We start from the raw sequence: 10,245 nt of genomic DNA on the forward strand, positions 1-10,245 counted from the left end.
AAATGATGACAGAGGTCAGTAATTTGCACCAGAGGTACACTTCAACTGTGAGAGACAGAATGTGAAAGAAAAATCGATGAATCCACATGGTAGGATTTGTAAAGAATTTATTCGTAAATCAGGGTGGAAAATGACGAACTGATGGCGAAAAATATCCTGTAAAACATCTGTCAGTGTTGTGGCATGTGCATGTGTGGATGCCAGTAGTATTCGTTTAGTGGCAGTGTTTATGGATGATGTGACTGAGGACAGAAGTCACAGGATGAACTCTGAAGTGTTCAGAGCTGTACGCTCTCCTCAGATTCAGCCAAATGCTGCAAAAGTGATCCCACAGCACTTCACAGTGCAGATGGATAATGGCCGAAAGCAAAATGTGAAAGCAACACAGGAGTTTAAAAGAACACAGAAATTGGATATTCTTCAATGCCCAAGTCAGTCACCTCATTTCAACTCAACAAAGCATGCTTTGCAGCTCCTGAAAACAAACCTGAAGGCAGAGAGGTCCACAATCAAGAAGCACTTGAAGGCAGTGAAAAATATACTAATGGTCCAATTAACTGAGCTCCTGAAAATGGAACCGTTCATTGAAGAAGAAAAAAAAGGCCAGTCCAAAACTTTTTTAAAACCCCTCAAAATAAAGCCTCAAATTAAGTCTGCGCCTCACAAATGGTTTGATTTCTTTACTTCCATAAGTACAGTACAGAAGAAAAAAAAGAATTAAAGTTCTCTCTGTGTGGATAAGAGAGTGTGTATGCATATGAACCTTTGTTTCTTCATTAGTTGAATTATGTAAATGCATTTTATATAAGAGCATTATAGTTTTGTAGATTCTCAACCATTTCAACAGAAACCCTAAGGAAGGAGCCCATTTTTTACCAGGTCAGCAGTCAAATGATTTTACAGTTTTTCTCGATTGGTTTGGCTCATTTCTTGAAACCGAGATGACAATCTCAAAACCATAAGGTCATTTGGCCAAACAGTCTTACAGTTCTGCCCAACAGTATAGCTCACTAGCAAAATCAAATATCCTTCCCCAAACTCTTCGTCCATGCTTCAAAAGCAGATTCCTTTCCCATATAAAAGGTCAGTGCAGTCAAAATAGCACAGATCCTTCTCAATTGCCTTGGCACATGTGCATTCATTTAGTGCTTTTGTCAAAATAACCTGGATGGTTTAGCACAACACCATGGATCCCCTGCAAAAGCTCACACCTCTCCCAAAAGAGTTCATCCATGTGTCAAAACTAAAAATCCTTCTCATATAAATAGTCAATGCCCCCAAAATGCATTATACCTTTGGCATTGTTTAAGCACTGCAAGTCAAAATGCTTAGATGTTCTGTCACTGAGGCACAGGTCTAGCAACAGAATACCACTATGAATAAAACTAAAAGATGTTACAGTAAAATCAGCCTCCAATAAACCACTCATACTCAAGGAAACTGTAAACATACTTATCCGTACAAAGAAATGTTAACATTAGAGAACATACTGTGAAAAGAAAACATATACAGGATTCTGTAAATGTGAACAGTTATAAACACAAACAAAAAACAAAAAAAACTCTAGCCTACCATACTGTAAATAAAGTTTCAGAACTATAGTACAGTTATATTTTCAGTGGTCACCATTGTCACCCTCTCCTTCCTGGCCACCATCCTCATCCCCCCGGCCATCGACGCACTGCTCGCTGTCAGGCCATAAATTCTCATCCACATCGCAACGGATATTTTCCCTTGCGATGCAGCGAGGGAAGAAACGGTGTGAATGTCTCAACCATCCCCTACATTGATCCCCTGTGATGTCCTCACATGCAGCATCCATTGCATGCATCAGGGCCCTCTGGTCTTGAGTCTGATGCTCATACACCCTCCACCTCCAAGCTGAAAAAAACCCCTCAATTGGATTTAGGAAAGGAGAGTAAGGTGGAAGAAACTCCATCAGCATCCGGGGATGGGTGGTGAACCAGGTTCTGATGCGTGGGCCGTGGTGGAAGTTCACATTATCCCACACAATGACATAATGTGGTAGCTGAGGTCCTTCTTCACCTCTCTCATTTTCTGGGATCAGATCAGTATAAAGGTGGTCCAAAAAATTGAGGAGCTTTTGCGTATTGTAGGGCCCTAAACTGGGAATGTGTGTGGCCACACCTCTTTCTGATATGGCGGCACACATTGTTATATTTGCTCCTCGCTGGCCTGGGACATCCACAGTGGCTCGGTGGCCAATGATGTTACGGCCACACCTTCGACCTTTGGCCAGGTTGAAGCCAGCTTCATCAACGAACACTAGGATGTGAGGGGTTTCGTTGCCTTCTAATGGCATTATTCTCTACAATAGAATAGAAATAAATCTAATCAGTCAAGTAGAGACAGATACTGCACAGTGCATCTAAAGTACTGTAAAAACAGGGAGTGGACAACTGAAGACAATTTCTAGGCAAAATGCTCTAGTCACACAAAGCCGGATTCTGAAGGTAAAAAGGATAACGCAAAACAAAAAAACAGTGGTAACCATGTCTTACTGTAATAGTGTTACAATGATAGACAACCAGTAGTTGACTTACATGCACATACTGGTACCGCAGCCCTTTCACTCCGTCAGAGTTTCTCTCAAATGGTACCCCGTAAATCTGTTTCATGGTCATCTGAGATGTGGGAAACTGCTCCTTCGTTAGTTCTACTTTCACCTGATTGATTGTCAAGTACTGTCATAACTTTATCAAATGTTCCAAGACATACTTTCATGGTATTATATCTTTGACTAATTTTGACAGTTGAACAGACAATTGTGCATATGATGACTTATACACTGAAACCATGCTGATATGTTTTGGAGTGAGTGACCATTTCACTGAAAAATCAACTAATCAGTTTAGATCGCCAAGATCTATTTATTTGTAAAATGTGCTAAATGTGGGCTCATTGTGCTAACTGTAGCTACTTGTACATAATCATTTGAAAAGAAGCACAGAGTCACTTGAGACATGTACTAAAGCATTTGCAATTTGATAAAAACCAATGAGAAATGACATTCTGTTGTGAACAATTGCAAGGTGGTTTGGAGATTTGTCCATGTTATTTTGAGAATGTCATCTCGGTTTCAAGAAATGAGCCAAACCAATCGAGAAAAAATGTAATACTGAAGGTGGGGCTATTGGCCCTGTGGCATGAAACCCTGTCCCCATCTAATGGTCAAGAGAGGCGTTACATGAACATAGAGAGTCCCTGCTGAGTCAGCTCAGTGATATTAGAAGCTTTGGCACAAAAGAACAAAGTTGTTTGCCCTCTGCGATGTCTGTAAAATATATTCTGATAAAAGCGGTAACTTCATGATAGCTTTTTTTTCCACTTTTTGTTTTAAGCTACTGAAACCTCCAACAACGGAAAACATCTGGCTGCTAATACTTGAATGTTCTGTAAAAGCTACAGTTGACCAACAGGAGTAAGGTGGTCATGTATATTGTGCTGGCACTTATTTATCAAAAGTTCAGAGTTGTTTTTACAATCTGTTTTAGAATAACTGATTAATAGACTGCACTGCTTGGTGCAAACAGTCAACCGGACTCCAGTTTCTGACAGATTACATCAGCTATAAAACCTAATCTGACGTTTCTGGTTCTTTCCAATAAATAGTCGGGTATGTTTTTGCTTATTTACAAGTGGGCACTTTTTGCGTCGCGTCATCTGACAGGTTACTGTTCTTATATTTGTAACATTGTATTGGATTAAGCTTTTCCAAGTGCCCTGCGTTAATTAAACTAGATTTCTCCCTGTGGTGTATTTGCTGTGGTTCAACTTCCTCCAGTAACTGTTAACAAGTTCAGTTCACTACAAGTCAGTCCAGACACAAGCACAGGAATTACTGTCATACATACATTTATTTTATATAAAAGAAAACAAGGGTTGTAATATTAACAGTTATACACACACAGCCCAATCACTGGAAAACTACTGTATCCAACATGGCAGCTAGGCACTGAACAATGTTGGATGTCATTAAAACATCTACGTGCTCCTCCAAGTGCCTCTTGGGATCCTGTAGATTAAATAACAAAAAAGTTTTAAAAAGATGAAAAATGTAAACCACAGGGTCAAGATTTTCAGATCCTTTTTGAGAATCCCCTGGTTTCAAAAAAGTTTATAATAAATACAAACAAAAATCTACCTGTTTTCCAACATTCTTGATTGCCAGCTGCTCAGGGGTCATTTTGTCCTCTTCTTCAACGGCCTGAGGTGGAAATATGACAGTATGTCAGTATTGTGGAACAGTATGGTAAAAAAAAAAAATTTAAAAATTAAAAAAAATTATCTGCTGCTGAATTATTTCAAGTCGCACCTTATTGTAGTTCTTAGCCAGCTCCAACATTTCTTTGACGATGGTCTCATTGTGCTTGCAGTGCTCGCTGTAGTCCTGCAGGGTCAGACCCTCCATCCAGCTCTTCTTATGCAAGTTCAACAGCATCTGAATAAGAAAAGTCATGTGTCATATGTTCTACCACAAATTAACAAAAGTATTAACTCTTTAATAGGTTGTGAGACTCAAACCTTCTGCTCCAGCTCATTTTTCCTGTAATTGATGGTGATGGAGTAGTAGTGTCTGTTGAGTCCGTGAATCAGGGCCTGAAAACACAAGAAACATCAAGTTTAGCATTTTTTTTTTCCTTTTTGGATAATGTCAACAAACATTGCACAAAAAAAATCCCTAACACTGGATTTGTTTTGAATTTTTACAAAAAAATCCTCTTTAGATCTTTTACACTGATTTAGTTTCAATACAATGGCTGGAAATGAAGTGTGATGAATGGCAGGGAACACAGCTGTTCCTGTTCTTCACGTCTCTCTGAATGCAACCTTACTAGTGCCAACTGCCTCAGGTATATGCTGTTATGCAACGATTTAACTGCATGTAAATAAAGTTAACTGAATTGTGTTTGTTCATGTTATAACAAGCTGATTGTTGAGGCTAACTGAACACTAACAACAAAACAAACAGCTGGTGTTGTCTGCAAATATTCAAAGAAAACGCTGAACATAATTTTATGGAGAAGCATGAGTGACTATTACTTTGCATATGATGTTCAGAAACTGGAGATAACAATACACGTTGCTACCATCTGTTAGGAGATTTTAAGAAAAAACCCATGTTCTAAGAACACAAACAGCAGGTCACCTGGATTGAAGGCTTGTTCAGATGACCCAGGTTGGATGTGGTTTGTCTTGGTTCATGACCCAACACCATCATGTTGGCATTGATCAATCTGAAGGCATCAATAACAACCTGAAGATGATAGTGGAGGAAAAACCGTTTCACAATTAAACGATCATCATCACTAATTCATTATGAATTCTCACTTAATAACTGATCTTGTGCGCTGCACTTGAAATAATAAGAGGCTGATTAGAGGGTTTCTTCTTGGTACCCACTCATCCCTACCTTCCCTTTGACGCTCTGAATTGGATCAACGACCACTGCGACAGCTCGCTCTGACAGAGCCTCAAAGCTCTGCTGTGTGTTGATATCCACACCAGATAACCAACAACCAAACCCAGGGTGACTGTGGTACCATCCCACCACCATCTCTGGTCTGTTAAACAGCACAGGAAGAGGACAGCAGACATATGTGAATATGATTTTAGAGACATTTAATGTAAATTTTTTCATAAAAACTTTTCATTTTCTCTTCTAAGCCTTCACTTTATGCATCAATTACTAGCTAAGCAGGTATTTGATCAAACGATCCTTTTGAAAATGAGTTTTTATTCATTTTATATAGTCTCAAGTGTTACCTGCCGGTCTGCTTTAGCATGTCCAACATCTTGGCCTGAAACACAGGATCCACTGCTTCGACACTCACACCCTGTGAGGCACAAAATTGTGATTTTGTGAAAAAGTATAAAGTCAACATTAATCATCACAAATTTATTTCAAAATTGGTCATATCATGATACAAACAAGGTGTTTATTATCCAACTGTGCACTCCTTGGTAATCTACAGGAGGAGATTGGGACAAATGAACTTACCGTTCCTGACTGCGGCATGGCAAACACATCAATCACTCGCACTGTGTAGTCATCAACAAATTCTCCCAGCATCAATCCCATGACCTCCATGGGTACACCAGCACGCCCGTGTTTCAACATCTGAGGAATAGCATGAAAAGTCATTGAGATGTTTTTGTTTTTTTTATGGACATCATATATTTACTGCTGATGATGTGGTGCAGAGGTGTTACCTTGAGCAGGGCAAGAGAGGAGATGTACACCTGCTCTGCTGTGTCCACAGCAGGTGCATCTGTTGGGGGGCCCTGAGGAGCAGTGTTTTTTTATTAGTTCAGGCTTTTGTAAGACAGCAGCAGCTTTTACTAATCACCACATTCCAGGTATCAGTTAGAATTTTAGAGCATACAATGTGCATATGCATTATATTTCTTTCTGTTAATATTTATTTAATGGCAGTAACCATCTGATAAAACCTGCAGCACACAAGCACTCCCCTTTAGCAGGTGTATTTTTTATGTAATGTAGTTATACTGTTGGTTATCTTTAGGTTACCTGGCCAAGACCTGGCATTCCACCTCCGAGCCTAAGCAGCCGGTCCATACTGAGATGTGTTAACTGAGAAACAGAAACAAACAAACAAAAAAAAAAGCTTTGTTAAACTCATGATCAGGACATGGTTTGTGAAGATACAGAGTTATATGTAATAGTTCCTTGAGTCCACATTTATTCAAAGAAAACTTATAGAGATCAGATTTTACTCTGTTTGGACAATCTCCAAATTAATAAGATCACCCTATACATTATTTAAAATTATATTTAACTGCTAACATTAAAATAAATGTACCTTATACATATTTTATTTTAATATTTTGGTTATATTTTGTTTTTATGAGATTAGACGTTATGTGTAGTCACAGTGTACGTAGACCTAACGAGTAAACTAGAGTAGAAAATTCGGACTATTTCTAAGCTCTGTGTGCAGAAAATGAGCTAAACTGCACTTCCAGTGACACAATAAATTACATTAATTAATCAAATATCCATATTCCACAGAAAGGCTAATGACAGTTAGCTTCAATGTGCTAATTCACCCATAATCGTCAAACGCAATACGGCAACATCATAAGCCTGATAAAACATTATCGGCTCGTATGTTTTAGTTAATGTATCATTACATGCCTGTGGCTGATGACTATAGTTTTAGCTTGTTTACTGTTTTAAGCTGCTTTTAGCTCAGTTCACGGACACAATTAGCGTGATGCTAGCGCTAGCCTGTTTGTGCTAACTTAGCCTGCACCGTTTAGTACAAGAAAATGATTAACAAATTGTTTACAGTAATCCCCTTTCATCAGATTTAATGACTTCTGTGAGCTGTGTTGAACGTCTGCCTCCACTTACCTGCTGTCAGACCTGTGTGGTATTCAGAAGAGTTTGTTTTTCTGGTCGTAGCCGAAACAAACCACCCGGCTACAATGAATCAGCCAGAATCGTCTTTTTTTTTCCACAGAGTAACTGTCGCACTAATGACGTATATTGGTGGAGCCCGACTGGCATTTGCAACATTGAGACACTAGAGGGAGCCACAGTTATGTATGTTAAGTCATTTAGGACAACAAATCGATTATGTAAAGAATTCGACAAGAAGGAGAAGAAGAAGAAGAAGAAGAAGAAGAAGAAGAAGAACCAGATTTATATCAAAAGTCTTTATAATTTATTATTTGTATTAACTTTTCTGTTAATCTAACCAGTTGAATTATGGCTACTTATATATCAGCTCTTTCTGTCAACATATACATATTTTGAAGTCATTTACATACCCTCATCATGAACATGACTGTCATGTTAATGTTGGACAACTCGGCCCTTGTGTATGCTGTATAGTTTTCCAAGGAGGAATGATTGTACAGGTTACACATTTAGTGACTCAAGAAACAATAATTGGGTGTACAGGCTTGAATTTATTTTGCATTTTCTCTAAGTCACACAGGGTCAGATATAAACATACACATCAACTTATATTAAAATGTCTATCAACAAGCAGCACCTTGACCAGATGCTTTTGCTAGCCATCAAGTCAACCCAAACTAACAGTAACCAAGTTTGAACTGTCTCACTGTTTTTGATGCGATTTGATTTGAGGTGAAGTGGAAGAATTTGGAGGTAGCCCTTCATTATTATTCTTCCATCCACTTTGTGCAATTTACCACTGACAGCAAAACAGCCCCAGAGTATGACGCTACAACCACTATGCTTGACAGTCAGTCCAATTTTTTTAGTTTGAAAGCCTCACCTTTACTCCTCAGTACCTACATACACATTGCCACTGTGACCAAATAGCTTAGTCTTTAGCTCATCTGACTAAAAGGCGTTTTGCTTGCTTTAGATTTTTTGGAGCAGGGGCTTCTCTCTCTCTCTCTCAGCCCATGGCCATGTAAAACTAGCTTCGCTGTGGACAGTGATGCTGGTTTTCCAGCAGTTTTCAGTTAATAGAAGGCGTGAGCCTTGGTTTCTGAACATCCTAACCTATTTACTCTCATCTGAGGGCGAAAGTTTCTTTTTCCAGAACTTGCCAAAGTGGCAACACATCCAAATTACTGATGATCCTGGAATCTGCAGCTGTTTACAAATGGCCCAAGAGACCTCCCCAACTTGTGTAACTCTAGAATTCTCTTTCTTAGATCTTCACTGAGATCCTTGGATGTTCCCATTGTTCTAAGTGTTGATCAATCCAGTGAGTGCTGTCAAACAAATCCTTTTTATGTATTTTCTAAATGTAATGAATCTAACCAGTTGCCACCTCTAGCCCTCACATCAGTATCATTTCTATGGAAAACAGTAGTGTATAAAGTAAATAGTATTTTTATATAAAGGCTGAAGACTGCTGTGATGTTTTCATGGTTTCTCCTTTTTCAGCAATCAAGCATTTCATTGCTCCCAAAGGAGCCGCAAACGCTGAGCCAAACCACACCATTACTGGAGTTGTGAAAAAGCTTTTCTGTTTGTTTCCTATATTCTAGCCAGACAGGAGCCAGTTCTACAGAACAACTCGTATGATCTCACCCAGCACCGTTACTAGATACACTGCGATGCTAGACGCGTCAGCTGCCACGCTGATGGCGCCAAGGGGGTATTTCAAATTCCCTTATTCTTTGGTGGATGTGGACAGAGTAGATAATCATCTACATTCCTCAGCCCCTCCCTCTTCAAACCCTCAGGACCCCCCGCTACATCAACACAGTTCAATACACTCAGCAGTCTTAACCAGGATGTGCTTCCTTATGATGGGTTTCTCTGACCTTTGGGATCCAGGGCTAAATTAGTAGGGCGTACATTATTAACTTTGCCTCAAAAGTACATTGTTTCAGGGCTTTCTGCTGGCTTATTTTTTGTTATAGTTTTAATACATACAGTCATCATTCTACCAAAAATGATGAGAGATCCAATTCTTAAAACATCTGGAGGAATTATTCAGAAAACTAAAACTAAATTCTATGGAACAATCGACCTACTGGATATTTTAATTATTTATAAAGAAGAGCTTTTAAAAGAAATAATTAAAAAAAAAAAAGTAGAACGAAAAAATACAGAGATTTGACTCATCTACATTTGAATCTTTTGTGAAACCTCATCTGTCACCAGCACATTGGATGTATTGGATTTATTAATCAAACATGGCCTAACTTCATAAAAACAAGTGTACAAACACATTTATGAAAACAAATGGTACAGCTGACTGTTCAGATAGGAATCATTGGACTTTTCAAGTCACATCAGAAGTGGCTTGTAACTCAAAACCAGCATGAAACCTTAATCCTACCAGCAGAGGAAATAAGGAAGAGAAATTTGATGCTTTAAGAGCTTCCCTGCACCCTGATGGGATTTGGATTTAGAGCTGCTTTATAAATCTCCAGCAGGACTTGCAGCAGGATGACTACTAGAGGCAGGCACTGCTTTGAGCCTTTAAAAATTGTATGTGAATGCAAAATGAGTGTAATTAGATCAAAGTAAAAAAGGTAAAATGGGTACTCTAAAAGTTAGAACCAACAAATCCACAACACACATCTACACGTGTGTGGTCTCTGATAACATTTCCTCCTTTTTACATGTGTGAAAACCTCTTGGTAATGGTTCAGCTTGGGCCCAGGTTTGTATGCCATCATTTTCCTATTATCCCTTCATAATAATAATAATAATAATAATAATAATAATAATAATAATAATAATAATAATAATAATAATAATAA

The 10,245-nt window shown here is 38.6% G+C and overlaps 1 protein-coding gene across 1 annotated transcript; it reads right to left on the reverse strand.

Annotated features, from left to right (window-relative positions):
* Positions 1 to 3,879: 3,879 nt before the first annotated feature.
* Positions 3,880 to 7,616, reverse strand: psmd14 (proteasome 26S subunit, non-ATPase 14). The gene is made up of 11 exons (XM_005724134.2): positions 7,400 to 7,616; positions 6,554 to 6,616; positions 6,235 to 6,306; positions 6,023 to 6,142; positions 5,788 to 5,858; positions 5,435 to 5,585; positions 5,171 to 5,278; positions 4,546 to 4,620; positions 4,337 to 4,462; positions 4,166 to 4,228; positions 3,880 to 4,036 (listed from the first exon to the last, which is right to left on the reverse strand). Exons 2-11 carry the CDS (start codon positions 6,599 to 6,601, stop codon positions 3,938 to 3,940), a joined length of 933 nt encoding a protein of 310 aa, XP_005724191.1. The 5' UTR covers positions 6,602 to 6,616; positions 7,400 to 7,616; the 3' UTR covers positions 3,880 to 3,937.
* Between the last annotated feature and the right edge of the window lie 2,629 nt (positions 7,617 to 10,245).

Source organism: Pundamilia nyererei, unplaced genomic scaffold, assembly GCF_000239375.1.
Source record: "Pundamilia nyererei isolate P.nyererei 1_Seehausen unplaced genomic scaffold, PunNye1.0 scaffold00011, whole genome shotgun sequence".
NCBI lineage: Eukaryota > Metazoa > Chordata > Actinopteri > Cichliformes > Cichlidae > Pundamilia > Pundamilia nyererei.